This window comes from Acipenser ruthenus, chromosome 3 (genome assembly GCF_902713425.1).
Source record: "Acipenser ruthenus chromosome 3, fAciRut3.2 maternal haplotype, whole genome shotgun sequence".
Taxonomy (NCBI): domain Eukaryota; kingdom Metazoa; phylum Chordata; class Actinopteri; order Acipenseriformes; family Acipenseridae; genus Acipenser; species Acipenser ruthenus.
This window is the reverse complement of record NC_081191.1, coordinates 61,168,579-61,187,381: the sequence shown is the minus strand read 5'-3', so window position 1 is coordinate 61,187,381 and position 18,803 is coordinate 61,168,579. Positions and strand designations below refer to the sequence as shown.

At 35.2% G+C, this 18,803-nt stretch overlaps 1 protein-coding gene and 1 long non-coding RNA gene across 2 annotated transcripts in view; one reads left to right on the top strand and one right to left on the bottom strand.

Annotated features, from left to right (window-relative positions):
• The window catches only part of acad11 (acyl-CoA dehydrogenase family, member 11), a 52,190-nt gene extending 41,534 nt beyond the window's left edge, over positions 1-10,656 (bottom strand). Inside the window, exons 1-8 of the mRNA XM_033993412.3 lie at positions 10,457-10,656; positions 9,845-9,944; positions 8,871-8,996; positions 7,646-7,807; positions 6,727-6,891; positions 6,443-6,584; positions 2,851-2,972; positions 837-943 (exon numbers count right to left, since the gene is read on the bottom strand). Coding sequence (XP_033849303.3) covers positions 837-943; positions 2,851-2,972; positions 6,443-6,584; positions 6,727-6,891; positions 7,646-7,807; positions 8,871-8,996; positions 9,845-9,944; positions 10,457-10,584 — 1,052 coding nt within the window. The 5' untranslated portion in view covers positions 10,585-10,656. The remainder of the gene's footprint in view (positions 1-836; positions 944-2,850; positions 2,973-6,442; positions 6,585-6,726; positions 6,892-7,645; positions 7,808-8,870; positions 8,997-9,844; positions 9,945-10,456) is intronic.
• Positions 10,657-11,410: 754 nt separating this feature from the next.
• Positions 11,411-16,494, top strand: LOC117435364 (uncharacterized). Its single transcript, XR_009319919.1, has 3 exons — positions 11,411-12,739; positions 12,838-12,970; positions 13,156-16,494. It is a non-coding gene; the product is annotated as an uncharacterized LOC117435364 (long non-coding RNA).
• The last annotated feature ends 2,309 nt before the right edge of the window (positions 16,495-18,803 follow it).

The following is an 18,803-nucleotide window of genomic DNA, read 5'->3' as shown; positions in this document are numbered from 1 at the left end:
AGTTCTTCCCCAGCAGGGGTAGCTATGAGACCAAGAGGCTAATACTGATACCCAAAAGTATTAACACAAAATTCTCTAAAGAATAGTGGCTATGCACCATCACAGATCACAAAGATAGTATATGTGTGTGGCAATGTGCCCCGCCCCTGTGTGCATGTGTGTGTTATGTGTTGTATGTTGCGTGTGTTAATGTTGGTGTATAGAGATTGGTACACGGGATATAAACGGGTCTGTGTTTCACGTGTATTTAAAAATGTAGATTTGTATTTAGGCACGAGGAGGGCACAAATCACTTCACGTGCTGGTTAAATGTAATATGTGAGCACGGGGTTGCATGTAATGAATTCACGTGCTGGGATTCAAGTGAATAATTAATTAGTAATTGAATCCCAGCACAACAGTATATATAGACACATTTTCATTCACTCGGGGTTGGGTGTTCGGTGAGTGGAGAACGGGATTGGAGACGGAGGTAATTGTGAATTATAAAAAGAATAGTTAAAGTATCTGCTCACCGTGTTTGTCTGTCTAGTCCGTTTTTGTTAGTCTATTTATTTTGGCCTCAAGTGCTGTGCCCTGTGTTTTTGTGTTACAACCTTTTTATTTTTCGCTGTTCTGTTTATTTATTAAATGCTGAGCGAGACCATTCGCTCAGCTCCACCAAACTCCACCTCTCTCTTGTTGTTTTATTTCCTGGCTCTGGTCTGACGCCACCCACTCCGGCCGTCTTTGTGACAATGTGCCATGCAAACAATTATAGATATTCCTACACAAACATTTGTTGTTTGTTTTTAAACCAGCATACCTACAGTTTGGGGGTTATTTTACACTTTTACCTCTCTGCAATCTGGAGTCCCACTTCTGCCAAAGGCTTAACACTGTCACCAAACTTATAGGCATCTTCAGCACTAGCATTTCCAAGAAGATGACGTGCATAGATTCCCTATAATTTCCACAAAAAAAGAAATAATAATAAAACAAATCAAACACTTTCTTTAAAGAACCAATTGAATCAATCTGTTTTGCTGAAGTAACAATAATTTAAAAGACAGGTACTCCTTGGAGGTTTTCTTTTTTTTTTTTTTACAGTTCATTTCTCTTTATCTTGCAGCTGAAAAGATAAAGCAGAAGATACCTCAAACCACCCCTTATATAACACATTTGCTGTTTCTTTTTAAATACACCTTGCAGAATGCCAATGACTGTGCCTTTAAGTGCAAATGACTTACTGTTATAGGAGCAGTAGTAATGAGGTCTTCTGTCTATCAGTAAATAGCCTTAACCACAGCAGTAATTGTGAGACTTAGTGAGACTTGCAAATGTTATTTTCTGGTCTACAATTTTTAAGAAGTAAATTTTTCCGCCCTCTAAATATACCCAATCTCTTATATATACTCAAACCAAAGAATTTATATCAGCTACTCTCTTGAATTATATGCAGTGCAGCAGATTTCCTGGTTTAATTAATTTTAGTAAACTTCAAAGACTTCAAAGTCTTGGTTTGGGGAGTGGATTTTAAATAACCACTCTTCAGCCAGCAGTGCCTTGAGTTGTTGGGACTGTAGCAGATTGTACTTTTTATATTCATTTAGAAATGCCTTCAACAGATGATGAATAACAAAGATAAAATCAATGCTACATGAATATTTAAATGAGTAAAACTTAAGATGGCTACATTAGGGCAGTACTTTGCTTTAAAACAAAAATAAAAGCAATTAAAACATTTACAACTATTTCCAGCTTTTTTTGTTTGTTTGTTTTTTCTACAACAAATCTACTTAATTCAGATGCATTTATTAAACTGGTTGTCTGTAAGGTCACATCTGTCTTTGGGAGACAGACATTTGTGTGAATTATCAGCAGGCAGGTAGAATATCCTAGTCGATATTAGCCACTGTCTCTGTTAATGCATTTAGTCATACATTTCAGCTGGGGTCAAGTGTTTGGGTATTATCATTTAAATTAATTTATTTATACACTTTTCTGGACTTTTATTCATTTTGTTATTCTTCTTTAATCAAAAAAAATGTTGTTTGTCTATGTCACGTGATTGTGGAGCAATTTTGAAGCATGTGGTTTAAGATGGGCGAAAGTACAGTTCCAGTTACAATCCATTCACATATAAATAACATTTTGGTATATTAGTGGTACGTTCACAACGAATTGGCCTATTCGACTTTTAGTAGCACAATTAGTAGTCGTTCTGCATTTAATACTGTATTTAAACTCCAGTAAACATAACTGCAGTGAGATGCAAATCTAAACCAAATCTTTTTTCCATGCTGACAGTAGCATCTTCAATATGTGACCTGAATATTTGCAACTACAAAAATCAATAAACCTGGGTAAGGAAATCTTACCAATGAATGAAAACCTATAATGTATTTCTACTTGGTTTCCAGATATTCAGACTAATTTATCTGAAGGCAGGTAGTTATTTTACATTTATTCAGTTTCCAATATGTGGTATCAGTAGCAAGATCTGACAATGTACTGCTCAGCAGAAAAGGCAATTTTCTCTAGACCCAAACTTAATGAAAGCACTGTGACGGATGTATCAGCTGTCAGAAGGTTAATCTCAAAGAATATAACTTTAGGAAGCAAAATAAACTGCCTTGCTCAGCTGAAGTTATTAAATATAGTGAGGTAAAAAAATATTAAAGAGATTAGAAGCTCTTCTCCTTTAGCATAGTATTGCTTTCCACTGATGATAAAAGCACCATATTGCAAATATAAATGTTTCTTAGCCCAAACTTGAATTTCTACACCTAAAAAAATATTTAATTAATTAAAAAATAATAATAAAAAAAAATATATATATATATATATCAGTTACATAGGAAACCCTACCTGAGCTATTCCAGCCATCTTAAAAAAGGCAAGGGCTTCAAAGAAGTTCCACTGAGACAATGAGTGTGGAAGATGTCGACATTGGCAGTAGATGGAAACCAGTTCTTCAGGTGCTGGAATTCCTGAAAAAGTGGTTATAAATGATACTGTAAGGTGAGAAATTCCAAAGTGAGGTACTCTAGTGTTCTTCTAGGATAACAGCTGGACACGATAAGATTGACAATACAATGCAGCATAGCTAAATCCAAGAAGAAATTGGTTTCAATAGATTGTAGACTATTTTCACTGCATTCCAATTATTTTGCTGTGAATATATTATTCATGAGGTAAAGCTGTAGCTGTAAGAATAACTAATTTAACAAACAAATAATATAAATTAAGCTCTCTTAAGCACTCTCAAGTTAGCTTAAAAACAACAACTACTAATTCAACATGCAAATGCATTTCTAACGGGGAACATCTGTCTTTCCAAAAAAAACAAAACAACAGGAGTTAAATGAAGACTTAAGTTAATGCTTTAAATATATATCCCTAAGTCAAGTAGAAAAATGTTTAAAGGCATCACAACTTGACTTATAGTTTTACCACACATTAAATGTAGACACAGTGGACAAAGAGGAACTCTCCAACTTCCGGAAGGGACAGTAGCACATCAATATAATGCAGCCATACATTCAGTTTGTTTAAGTTATCTTGCCACATTTGAATGATTTGTCTTTGGTCCAGTGTTTTCATTCTTGTTATTCAGCTATTATCTGTGCCTTTTTTGCATGTATTATTTTCCTGATTGCTTTCAGGATTAGAGTGTTGTGTAAATCTTGATAATTTGAGGTGGTTTCAGCATTGGGTTAAATCAGACCAAGCTCCTCATCTCACAGCAATATTGTAGAACGCGAAATTACATTACATTTTACATACAATCTCTGATAAAACTCATTGAACTATGTCTATTGTATTGTTGAATACTTTTACATCATTTATAAAAGTACTCAAGGCCATTTCATTGAATCTTGGGAATGAGGGACTTTATACTTTACAAATACACTGAATAAATATACTGAATAAATCATTGCCAGAGAGCCTTCTCAACCTAGTTTCTCTTTTTGCCTCATGGTATTCTGATTAGTAATGGTTTGATCCATTATTAAAGTTCCACATCTGGCAATTCTAATTCTTAGTATTCTGTACTAGCAAAATCCAATAAATCCAGCTCCATGGGAATCTCTCATCATATTTCATTAGTAAAATATTACCCCTGCAAGGTACCATGATCTTTACTTTTGACATACTCTAACTTAGCCATTATTAGGACATCTAACAACAATATTGTTGAAAGTAACATGCAGATCAGGGGTTCGTTTGTTGTAGTATATTCCATTTACTTTGTGACAAACACTGCCAGCTGCATTGTTTCCGATTTTCTGATTTCATGATTGTTATCCTGTTGCTTAAACCGTTAACATCAACGTCACCTAGTAATGTAGTCATTTTTTTTCTTTTCTCCTTTTTTAAAAAAATGAATAAATTACAAACTGTATGAGCACTATCAGATTTATATTGGGCAGGGCTCATGGTATAATATAGAAATTAGATGTTTAAGGCATTGTTGGACTTTGAGGTACCATTCTATCATTCATAAAAAGGCCCTTAAACAGACATATTATTATTATTATTATTATTATTATTATTATTATTATTATTATTATTATTAACCTATTTCAAATTTATTATCACCTGTAATTTTAAAATGGCAAATCTGTTTCACCGTTCTGGTTACATGAAAATGTTATACTGTAATATAACAAAAAAAATGTTTAATAACAATAAGATTTTTGGAAAATGTCTTATCCATTTATATTATTCATTATTAATCTGTATATTTAGGAAAGGTGAGTGGTGTTTTTTTACACTTCCACCTAGTAGAACAGATGAAACTAAGCTTTTTTCTGGTTTATTTTACCCTATTACTTTTTTTAGCAAGGTCTTGGCTCCCTCTTGTGGGTGCTCTGCATTTGAACATTTTGTTAACAGCCAAATCTATCAAATTTCCAGGAAAATAAATGCAATCGTTGTTTATACGAACAACAACATGATACTAATGAGAAAACTAGTTGGGAAGTGACAAGTTTGATATATACAGACAGGCCACTTTATTGGGACATATTGGGTCTACCCAATTGGATTTGGCATCGTCCTGAATTACAGATGAAAATTAGGTTGATCGTGTTCACCCTAAAGCTGTAGGAGTAGATTATTGCAATCAGTCTACCAGAAACTGAGAATGTCATAGACAAAAAATACATGATAATGAATCCATGCTGAGCAGGTACCACAGTAGCAAGACACTGGTCATCAGAGTGTACAAGCAATGGCAAAATTCATGAAAAGTGATTGCTCTAAGAGACAGCTAGCTGTGTGTACACCCATACAACGCTAATAACCTTGCAACGGATGAACTGCTGCAGTCGGAAACAATTGCCAAAACAACTAACAAGAAAATACGCAACAGTGGTGTAAGGAGTGTAAAGATTGGATTACTGGTAACTGAATCAACATGAGCATGTAGGGATTAACTTGAACAACACATTTATCATCCTCAGCCTACCTCTCTGCACCAGTTATGTGAAATATTAACGACTCAACGGATTATCCCTTGAAAACTTTCCAGCACCTTAAGGAATCTATGCCACATTGTGTCAAGGCTGTAATCAGGTCATATGTTGGCCCAACCCAATATTAGGTAAAAAAAAAAAAGTGCAGTATGTGTCTCCCTAACATAAAAACATAAGAAAGTTTACAAATGAGAGGAAGCCATTCGGCCCATCTTGCTCGTTTGGTTGTTAGTAGCTTACTGATCCCAGAATCTCATCAAGCAGCTTCTTGAAGGATCCCAGGGTGTCAGCTTCAACAACATTACTGGGGAGTTGGTTCCAGACCCTGACAATTCTCTGTGTAAAAAAGTGCCTCCTATTTTCTGTTCTGAATGCCCCTTTATCTAACCTCCATTTGTGACGCCTGGTCCTTGTTTCTTTTTTCAGGTCGAAAAAGTCCCTTGGGTCGACATTGTCAATACCTTTTAGAATTTTGAATGCTTGAATCAGGTCACCGCGTAGTCTTCTTTGTTCAAGACTGAATAGATTCAATTATATTAGCCTGCAGCATACGACATAATTCTGGTCGCTCTTCTTTGCACTCTTTCTAGAGCAGCAATATCCTTTTTGTAACGAGGTGACCAGAACTGAACACAATAACATATATAGAAGTGGGCACATTTGTTCAGTTTTTATCAGGCATTACTGAGAATTTACACCCACAAAACTGCTGATCGAGAACAATGGTTTTGGTTCCAAAAGGGATTCATATTTTATTCATACAGTCAGCGTGTGAGAGATCCCAGTTTAGAAGGACTTCTGGTTCACTTATGGTGTATGTCCTGTAATTTCCAAATACCGAACAGTTTGTAACCTGAATATTGGCACCTGGGAAAACCCCTACAGCAACACCCCAACAATATGGCAGGTTATTCATTCTACAGCCGAAGCACTTTTATAGCAATTAAAAGGGGACAAAAAAGGTTTGTAGAATATTATACCTTCTATCCCCCTTATCTCCCCCATTGTGTCAATAAAGTTGAGACCTTGGGGCCAGGAGTAAGGCATTAGGAAGTAGGCTAAATCCACAATTGGATGTCCAGTGGTGGAAAGTTCCCAGTCAAGCACTCCCAATACTCGAGCCTTTGAAAAATAAAAAAAATAGTCTATTACTGATTCTGATAAAACTCTATAAAAACATAGATAAGAGAAAAGAACAAATACATTTAGGGGGTAATTTAGTCCTGGAATATATCTATGAAAAATATTGGGGATGGCATCATACCTCAGTGGGATGGAATATTAAATTATCCAAGCGGAAATCTCCATGGACCAAAGTTACTTCATCATCATTGGAAGGCAGGTTATTAATCAGCCAATCGGATAACCTATTCATAGTTGGTATATCAGTATCAGCTGCAGCCTTGTACTGTTTTGTCCAAGTTAACACCTTAAAAAAACAGATGTCTTCAGCCATGAATGCATGAGAAAATACCCTGTACTAAATATAAAATTGGATTTCTACAATAACGAATTGTGCCATTTTTACAATTCCAAAATACATTTGAAGAACCTACAAAGAGCAATACAACTAGATACTTATCTTTTCGACTAGCTATACAACATTAGAGATAGGTGTATTACATCTTATTTTTTGTTGTTTCAGATTTTTTAATAAATCATATTGGCCTGGATTGTCTACTTCACTTTATTAAGTTGTGTTGATATGCCCTTTATTTAAGTTAATGTCCAACTTTGGTGTTTTTTTTTAACTTAAAGAATTTTTAAAATGTAATACTTTACTATTACAGGGACCCTTGTCCCAGTTGTCTTTCTTTTTATAACAGGCCAGCATTTACATTAAGTTAACAGTTTCAGCTCAAATAGGCTGCATCAGTCGGTAGCCCAGAATTACAAGTCTGACATGTTATCACAAGAACAGAAGCATTTTTATTTAGATTAATGCTTCTCACAATTTGAAAATCAAAAAAATAAAAGGTTTAATAAAAGGCATCATATTGTTGGAAGCGTCATTCTTAAAAATATATATTTTATACATAATTTTTCACGGTGGGCAATTGCTTAACATATACAGTACTACAGATCTGACAATGTGCTGTTGCAAATGTAAAATTAACTTTTTTTTTACTAAGGTTTACTCCTTAAAAAACAGCATTTAGCCTTGCAACAAGTAAATGTCATACCTGTCTTTTACAGTAGCCAGCACCTTTACCATAATTTTTTAGGCCCAAAGCATTCAAGTCCAATGCATGCAGCTTTGCCAGCGTTTCAACTGCTGCAACATACAAGGCAGAACGTTCAGCGGGACTAACTCCTGGAAGCCTCAAATCTCGAAATATGCGTCCCTAAAATGCATAATAAAACAAATAGTTTTAATGTTTGCATGAAATACTCATTACACAACGGTTATTGAACAATGAGGGGAAGCACAGCATAATCAGTAGCTGTCTATTTGTCAGTAACATTAAACATAACTGATCTGTATTTCACCGGTTTAGAAAAAACAAAAGTTAGTCAGATCAAAAGGAATCCACAATGATGAATTTAATTGGCAAGGTGCAAAGAACTGGAAACGGCATACTATGCAGAATGAGTACTCCAATAGTCTTTTATGACGATTCCCTTTAGACACGGGTGTTAGTCAGACTGCAGTTGCACAATTGAATCAGGCTGAATCACTGAAATAAGCAATCTTAATGATTTTAACTTTTAGTTCGGATTCACTCAGATTCCATGAACTATATAATACACTAAAGTATGGCTGCCAATTTTCATCTTGTATAATTACAGTTAGACTTTTTTTTTTTTTTAAAGAAATGGTTATTTCTTTTCCCCAGGTAATTGTGTCCACTCCTGTAGCAAGACAGGCCGCTAGAGCAGTGATTCCCAACCCTGGTCTTGGTCTGGCCTTTAAATGCCTTTAAATGCTGGAATGTCACACACACAATCAAGTTAAATTTTATACTGAAATGTAACTATTCGGTGTCTGATTACTCCATTTCTGTTGTTTAGCTTTCTGTGTATGCACTCAATGAAAACTCCCTTATAAATGTTTATCACAATAAATTTGCACAGTATCTTTGCAGTTTTCCCATGCTTTAGCTTTTGACATGTTTTTTAATATGCTTTACCATACCTCTCTAGGCTTTACAATGCTGACCTATGTTTACCATGCTTTCACTATGCTTTATTACACTTTGCTATGCTTTTACTATGGTGAACATTTATAAAGGCTATACATTTTGCACCATTTTAACAAACAGAGATTAATAATTACCATTGGACTAACTGATTAGAAAATGATTTGTGTGCAGTTATTTTATTATTATTATTATTATTATTATTATTATTATTATTATTATTATTATTGGTTCAGTGCAGTATGTTTCAAACAAGGCTCATACACACCTGCACATGCTCCATCACATAAAACTCTGTTCCTATGACTGAAACGTCATCACAGTACAGTAAGGGCTGAGGAACAGGGAATCCTGCTGAAAACAAAGCCTTCTGCACATGGTACTCTCTGTCCACCTTTCAAAATATGGAAGAAAATGTTAGTGTGTTTTTGTGAAGCTGTCATTTAGAATGAGTTCCTAGAAATGCAAGGCCACCTATTTCATGTTTCATTGCATTTTTATTTTTATGTTAAATTAAATTATCAACTGTATATCCAGTGTGCAAATAGTTTGAATGTAAATTGATGGTCAATTTTTTTTCAAGATAATTAATATCACTCATTAAAAAGCCTGTTTAAGGTCATTTTAATGGTGCTAGTTTCACTCTGTTACTAGTCAATGAAAATAGCGATTTTTTTCAACAATCAAAACAGTTGATGTGGCGTATGAACCAGTTATCAAAGACACAGAATACTGTTCATGGAGCTTGGACATTGACATCGGCATTGGCCTCCCAGCCCCCCAAAGTAAGGGCATATCTTGAAAAGTTTTTTAGATAGGAAGAAAATAGTGTTCTGGTATAATTCTTTTCACGCTAATCTCATTACTGTCCTGCAAACTCTGCAGCTTGACAGGGAATGACCCAATTAGTAATTTAAAATGTTACAGAAAATCTATTTTAAATGCAATAATCTCTGTTACGGGGAATATGAGGATATATATGTATCTTTAAGTTGTTTTGCACTTAGATTTTTTGACTGATGAATGTAATGGTCTGTCTTTACTGCTTTTTACATATACATATATATATATATATATATATATATATATATAGTCACTGATAATATAATTGAAGAAAACTCAAATATGATGAACATTAACTTCTCTCATGAGAGCTTTTGTATCAAAAGCTATATCCCAGCCTGTACCCATTAACAATTGGTAGGAATGGGCAAAAACAGTTCTGAAATGACTGGCTTCTACCTTGTGGGCACCTGGCAAGAGGGGGCCCGGAGGCTTCTTCCGAAGAACATATCTTTTGTCTGCTTTATTTATGAGAAAAGTAGGATTGGACTGCCCTGATCTGCAAAGAAATACATCAATTGTAATTAATTTCTTCTGTATTGACTATGGAGACACAAAAATTCACCTTCTCATTACAGACATTTCCACTTTTAAATCCCACAATATAAAAACACGTTTCAGCATGTTTTTTGAGTTTTCTACACAAGTATATTAAGTATCACAGGCAACCATAAATAGCAAGAGAGTGATTATTTATTACTTTAAGTCTAACACAGGGTTGCATTCACTTCCACGATTTAAGTTCGAGATACTGGATGCAGAAAATTGCACAACCTCCGTGTTGTGGTGAGCGCCTCCTGCTGCACTCATCTGGTCGTTACATTACTAGAGCGCCTTTCAGTTCACACGTAACGTACTGTCTATGTAACTATATAGCATTACTATTTAGAAAAGTTGGTTAACCTATTTGTGGTACATTCAAAATAAAATGTTTTGTTTATTAACTGAAGTAAGGTACAGTAGTACGGTCCTACCAGTAGAAGTGTGACACTGACAGTTCATATTAATTACCTGTACTGCTTAACAGTAAATACTGTTTCATTTTTAGGAAACCCCTGTATCCTGCTGGACAAATAATTTAGCAGAAGCGTCGGGTTAAATTGGTGTTGCTTTCGAACAGCGGTAGTGTCTTCGGTCATATTTGCAAGCAATTTTAATCTCACACTCAAAACACTGCAAACCTACGATGAAGCAACACGACTGAAGCACAAAGTTCAGGTTTTGTGTTTCCTGAACACAGTACCGTACAAATTGGTGCAATATTTTGAGTTCCGCCTGTAATCTGATTTGGTTTTAAAACAATAATTTACCGTTCCAGCAACGTAGTATTGCACACAGTATTAGTTTAGAAAATAAAATGTGTATACGTTATCAAATAAGAGCTATAAATCAGAATTACTGAAGTATATGTAGTAGGTCCGTCCACAATATCTGGAACAATAGAATTATTTTTTAAGTAAAAAAATACACACAAATAAATAAACATTGTTGATAATACAGCACAAAATAAAATAACTAGAAGCTTTAAAACATACAAATAAAAACAAAAAAGCAACGTTAAATGTATAAAATAAATTGTTCAATTTTTTCATGTTTATAAATTCTTGGATTTGGGGTTTTGTTGTTGAGAGGACTGTAGAGTCAGTGAGTCCGTGTATTCAGTGTAGACGTGTCGGTAGCTCAGGCTCATTGGCAAGACGGGTAAAACTATTATTAAATAATTATAATAAACTTGTCTACTGTGGAGGAACTGAAGTTTCGAGTGAGGGAATTAGAAAATGAGCTGCTTAAATGTAAACAGAGTCGCAGCGTGGAAGAGGATGTCAGCGCCGGTGACAATCACACACCTCACACAGACAGACCCAGGATTGAGAACATGATGAGTGCAGAGGTGGTGGACACCAATCGAATCCGTACAGCTATAACGCGTTAGACATTTATTATTATTATTATTATTTATTTCTTAGCAGACGCCCTTATCCAGGGCGACTTACAATCGCAAGCAAATACAAATACATTCAAGTGTTACAATATAAGTCATACAATAAGAACAAGAAATACAATAATTCTCAAGTGTGACAAATCACAATTCAATAATACAGCAGATATGTGCCCTGTGAGCACATTTAGTGCTCACAGGGCTCAAATCACCACACTGTGGACAGGTATCTTGTGCATAATTTCGATTACAGTTAATCCTGGCTCACGGTGCATTTGGGTATTCAGAAGAAACAGACCACAACAACACAGATGTAAATGTTTTGTGAATCTGTTGTGGCTGAAACTTTACTGGTGTACTGTTTAAATATTTGCAGTTCACTCTTAAACGTATACTAAATGCATTTTAAAGCGACTCTTCATATCAAATATATATTTCAATGTGTTTCCTCATCCGTGCATTCCCAGTATTCCTTGGTTACACTCGAAAAGAGAATACATTTTAAAATGTACTGGCTATTTAGTAGATGGCACGTCAGCATTGGTATGCATCCATATTGAAGAACAGTTTCAATTCTACAAGAAAAAAAGGAAGAAAATCTCAGTTGCAGGCAGTGACAGCAGCCATACGGAATATAGCTTGTCATCACTGAGTTGTCATGTCAGTAAATAATGATGCAGTGATGGCTAGTCACAGAAACTACATATTTTCAGAAATGTGAATTATCACAGGGAACTCCATATAATACAACAATGGGTACATTTCATGGAAATCATAACCGTGAAAAAAATACAGCTTTACTCATCTTTTTACTGACTCACTAAGCACACCCATTTATGTCCACATCCGAATAGATTTCACACGTTAGAGTAAATGTTACATGATGTACAGAAAACATTGAAAATAAAATTAGATAAGCAACAAAGAGTTAGAACAACATTAGAGTAAATTTAAAGCTGCATTTGTGTACCTCTACCAATGTGTTCTTTGAAGTGACAGTCTGGTGTAATAGAAATTCATATATAAAATCCCACTTTAGCTGCAAATCCAATTACTGTAACCATTCTTTTTTACCATATAGACACAATTTAACTTTTGCGCAGTAACAGTAACAAAACTGCACTTAACTGACCCTATACTTTTAATAAAATACCTACTTGTGCTGTGACTCAATTATATATTTTGGAAGTGTCTGTACAGTGAATTGGATTACCTAATTTCTTACAGTGTGTTCCTCCTCTTATGGTGGCTTCCAGCATAGATGAGATGACCCTGAAACTAGAGGGAGTTTGTGCTGCCAACTTGCCTACCACCATAGGAGTAGTTGCAGGAACTCTAGTTCAAAATGTTCTCAAGTAAGTGAATTCATGTATTTTTCCCCTCAAGGGGGAAACGTAACTGTAATACTGTTGTCATATACATTGAAAATAATGATTTTAATTGGTTTTTACAGGTATCTTTTAGGTTTTGGTACAGCAAGTTATTTGGGTTACAGTGCAATGCAGGATTTCTTCCCCACAGTGGTCATAAAGCCCAACACCCAGTGTGATGACAGACACTGCAGAAAACAGCAAAAGGAATACAAAGTAAGCAGTCTGTATATTTTTATTTTATTGTAGGATATCCTGGCATAAGATTAATTTGTATGTTTACAGTACTAACTTCTATTCAGCTGGATTCAGTCCCCAGATTAGCACTAATCTTGAACTACATAAAATTACTTTAATATATGAATATGTGCTACTCAATGAATGTCAACAGTTTATTGTAGGTGGAAGCTGCTTGTGGTGGTGAAACGGTTCCAAAGTCACAGCAGAGTCTCGAAGAACTTATGGCACAGATGAGTAAAATGTAGACATTCAAATGAAGAAAATGCATTGGTTCTTAAAGCAGCAGCATTTTTTTATTATTAATAAATACTGTATCAGTAACGCTTACTTAAAAGGCATTCTGTTGTCACTTTGGTAATGGAGGCTGTTCGTAAGTCTGAAATGAATAAATGAACATTAATAAATATGTGCCCCTGCCATCTACAACCTCAATCTGGCAAATAATACAAGACTTCAGCACCATACGAAAATACTTCTTATTAACCATAATCATTATTATGGTTGTAAAGTCTTTAAACTGGTACTATAAATGGAAATAAATTCAAGTTAACATTGGGGGTGTTTCCATGTGTGTTCTAATTTTTCTCGAGACATTGTGCATTTCGGGTTTCCATTGGTTATTTTACTTGAAGACCCTCTTTTCACCGTACATCATGCAAGTTAAAGTTCTTGTGCAGTTTTCGCAGACAGCTCGGGAAAATGTGGTTTCCATGCACAGAGAACATATACACAAGAGAATCTCACCTGGATATCTATGGTTGTCAGGTGACTTCTTGTTTGAGTGAAACTCTAAAGCACAGTGTTAAGCTCATGTAATAAAGCTGTGATTTGTAAATGCCTCAAGTGTGGTTGTTTAACAATGTGTTTTACTGCTCTTGCCCAAATTGTTTTTCAAATGTCCATTGGTGGGCTGGCATGTCGTTGGTAGTGAATAATATTTAAACTAATTTATCACGACTTATTAATTAAAGAAAAAATAAATTAGCCCGAGGTATATAATGAAACTGTCCAACCCAGCTCTGCAGATCACCATGGCTGAAAACTGGCAGATACAAGGTTATAGAAATCTGTGCGAGACACCTTCCACGCATGCTCCCAAGGCTGTCTGGATTGGCAGCAGTGGACGTTTTCATGTGAAATGCGGGTTTCCATGTGAAAATGGGTGTGTTTTATGAGTAGGGGTCTACTTAAATCGCGGTAAATTTACATATTTTCCGTGGGTAGGCTATGGAATAAAATTAGGATTTCGCAGACCTGTTTAAACATTAAATGCACCTAAGTAGACAATAATTCAGAGCACTATAAAAAGCCTAAAAATAGTGGTACTTGCTTCCTTACTAAAACAGAGTGCTGTCATTTGTTGAAGGCAAGCATGCAACATCCCCCAGCAGTTGCTGCCGACATTCTGTCTCGTGTGGACTTGCCCATACAATGAGACTGTACGTTCTGCATCCACTGAATTGGTTGGGCGTGTAAAGCAATGCTTTGCCAAGTTATACAGATGTGGAAATCGATTAGAAACAATCCCAAAACTCAGTTACCTAAGGGCATCTGGCACACTTTTAATAAAGGCAATATATCCAGCACGTTCTTTGTCATGCTATTTGTCCCATCCAATAATTTATTTTATTAGTACCGAGTCAAAACAAAGAAAACGTGCCTATTCGGGTCTAAAATTTTAACTGCTTTTAAAAAGTAAGCAGCAGGTTGTTTGAAGCGAGGTGGCTGTGCTAGATCGTACCTGTAGTACTGATTTAACTTGGCTACAACCGACAGGAATACTTTTTGTCTGCGCTGACTTTCAAGTTTGTTTTCTGAAAGCAGTTTATTTTACGTTCTGTTCAGCAGCCTCTGTAGTAGCCTTTCATTTAATGTGTGATTCAGACACATTACAAGATGTGCAAAACAATTACATCCATCTGCATGTACAGTTTCTTTGGGAAATATATTGACACGATCATCAGCCAAAATGTACTTTGCTTTTTTTTGCTTTGTTGTCCATGTCTGGTATTTTACCTCCAATGCTGAAAACTAGATTTTAGCAACCTAAATCAAAAAAATGCAGCACTGACTTTGTCCCACCCCCCTCTGTACAGTACAGGTCACAGAAATGCCAGTACAGATGCACTGATAGGCTGATTAAAATATTGTTGTCATTTGAACAGTAACCAAGAACGTTAACCGCTTTGGAGTATTTTATTTGTAAATGTTATTTGTCTAAGGATGTTTTTTATTTTATTATTTTTTGCCTAAGTGCAATGCACACAGAACAGCGAACGAATAAAAAAGCACCTATCTACAGAAGGAAGATACGTAGTTTGCGTCGCTTGCGTTGTGTAGTACTTCACTTAAACAAGGTTTCTTTTTTTTTCTCTCTCCGTACTTGTCCGGTATGCATTGGCCCCTAAAAGAGGTGACCCCTCAATTTCCCCCATTTCCTCGAAATCGCGATTTAGGTAGACCTCTACTCATGAGTAAATGAGATTGACCCTATCCCTCTCTGTGGCCGTTATTCTCTGCCACAATCCTGATTCCCTTGAGTTGTTCTCCCAAACGTGCACGCGCATCGCCATTCACGTGTAAATAACCACACATGGAAACTCCCCCATTGACACTAACTGTAGCAAAAACACAGTACTTGCTTTGAAATCAACCTCACCTTTGTCTGGATACCTTTGTTGATAAAGTAAGTTTGCCTTCATGTCCAGCATGACACATAGGAGTGCCTATCTGGTTGCATTGCACAGGTTGTTGTGTCTTAGCTGGAAATATGCAAATAAGTGGGGTGTTCAGTAGGCAGTAAGTTTGGTGTTCGTTTTCTGCTGTATTTAAATTTGGTCACATATTGCACAGGTTACAGTAAAAGTCTGAATCTGGTTGGTCAATCTTAAGTTTTACTGGTAAATGTCAATGTTTAGCAAATAAGGTGGTAAATGTCTGAAATTATGAAGAAAGAAAAAGCTTTTCGGACATTTACCAGGTAATCATTACTTATAAGCTTATTGGTAAATGCAGGTATATCATCGGGTAATGTACCGGTATTTACTCCTGCATATAAATTGTCAATTAACAAAATAATCATTATTTCTGCATACATATTTTCCATTAACAAAATAATCATTAACAAGCTTACAGTAATGCACAATTGAGCAATTCAACATGGTACTGAACAATATTGTGATCGACTTATGTGTAACAACCAACATTCTGGTAAATTTGCATATAAATCAATTTACAATGGTGTTGAAGGATATTGTATTCCAAATACGTAGTAGTTTGATGAAAAATAACACATTCTGTTAAATGCAAATTAAATAATTTAGGACATTTGTTTTTTCAACAGAAAATCACACTTTTGTTAGGACACAAAACATGACAAATACAGGCACTAAATAGATATATTTACTTGCCGCAGCATGGTAGACTCTTGTGTCACAGGACTCCTGAAGCCTTACAATTCGTGAAAGCGAGACATTTGGTCTTGAGATTTACCGGTAAATGTCCGGAAAAGCGTTATGTTTATTTCTGACATTTACCAGTGTAACTTAAGATTTGCCAATATTCAGATTTTTGCTGTAACATGTATACCAGAAGTTGGCCAAGGAATAATTAAGCAGAAAAAAATTGGTAGTAAATAGTATGGAAGTTGCTGAAGACAGGACTTTATTTACCACTTGCCAGCAAGGTAGAAAAAAAACAAACAGATGCCTAAAATACAAAGAAAACAGAGTTCAGTGCATACTGACTTTTAGAAGCTATTGTGCAAATCGGTCACCTTTCTGCAACTGAATTAACAAAAAAAACCCATACAAAAAAAACACCTTGTTAAATATGTGCCACAAAAAAAAAAATGTAACATTTCAGCATCATGTGTAGTATGGAAAGGTTCGAGTCGAGTAAAATATTTAAATAAAACTTCTTAAATATATGTTGTATTTATGAGACAAAATATATCCCAGTGATTGTTTAATAAACAGCATTTAAAACTACCAGAGTCTTTGTTGTTTATCTGTTAAATGAAGAATAATTTCTCACTCAATATAAAAAATAAATACACTGAAGAGCAAACAGGTGGGTTATAAGTAACTGGAGCACAAGGGGCCTCATTTACGAAAGGGCACTAAATGTATCTGTAACGTGCACATTAAATAGTGAGCCTAATGTGCATGATAAATCTAAATTTTCTGTCCCATTTACTAACAGAGAACGCATTAATTTACATGAACAGTATTTGGCTAATTTGTATACCATAGTGTGCACACTATATGTATTGTGAGCGATAATTTAATGTGCACGATAATGTCCCAAGACTTGCCGTGACCACCGTGATATAAAACCCCCCAGCAGTCCAGGTGTATCTTTTGGTCAGTGGCTTATTGTGAAAGGTGGAGGTGGCTTACATTGACCACAAATGAGCGATCAACAGATCCGCAGTGAACAGGCAGAGGCAACGCAAACTAAAACTGCACGCAGAGGAGTTAGAAATTGTAGTGGAGGAGGTGGTTTTAAATTATAATACCTTGTTTGGTCCAGTGTTTTATTGAACCACTCTATTATTTGTACACATGTAATGAACTATAAAATAAAACCTAAAAAATTAGAACATTCATTCACGCTTAATACACACTGTTATTTACAGGTATATTTTTACTCCTCTGTATAAAAAACTTTAATGCATGTAATGCCACCATGATGCGAGACAGATTTCAGACCAGAAAAATAGGTTTAAATGGTGTGCCTAATGGTTAAAGCCTGGTTTCCAAACAAACTAATTATCGCTCACTTTAAAGTGCACACTACGATTATCACCCTTTAGTAAATATGGTGTGAATAAAGCTTCTCATTATTCAGAGCGGACTGCCTCAATTAAATACATTACCATACAAATTGCACATTCATTCTGATTACCATAGCGTGGCACAATAAAATCAGTGTGCACCATAATATGATCACTAATTCACACGATAATGAATACAATTGCAACAGTAAATAAGGAAATCATGAACGTGCACACTAATTGCAATTATGGTCCACCATAATGTTTAGTGCCCTTTCTTAAATGAGGCCCAAGGTTCCAATCATACAATCCTCTTTGCCATGGTCTTCTGTGGCTACCTCCCACTGAAAAGGGCATGGGAGAATACCTAATGAAACTGATTAATTTCTTACAAGGTTTTTTTTAAAAAAAAGATTAAAATTGCAATATGTAGCATAGCACACAACTTGGGCAAGTTATTTGATTAATCAAATAATAATGTAGCGTACCAGACAAGTGGACTAAAATGCGGACTAGAAAATCCTAAAAATCTGTACTAACTGCAGTGTAGCAAACAGATGATCCCGGTAATTGGTTTAGCTAATCGGAACAAGTGGAATAATTTAGACCAATAATGAGGACTAATCTACAGCTATGGCCAACAGTTTTACATCACCTCGACATAATTAACAGATTTTGCTTCATAAAGTCGAATGAAACCTAAATAATGTTGCGTTAATATATTAAATTAGACAGCTTTGTAGTTTTCCATATATTTAATGAAAAACTGATAATAAATTGAAGAATGTGACCTTTTGAAATCTAACTTGAATGAAATACTATACTATTATGAAATACTATACTGTTATGGCTTCTGGTAGGCTTTTGCAATATCATTTTGTAGTTTCTTTGATTACATGATGTTGAATAAGAGATTTAAATTATGTTAATATATATATATATATATATATTTTTTAATGAAGTCTCAATCCTAAGATTCTAGGTGATGCAAAACTTTTAACCTATAAAACACTTCTTTACTAATCCGATATG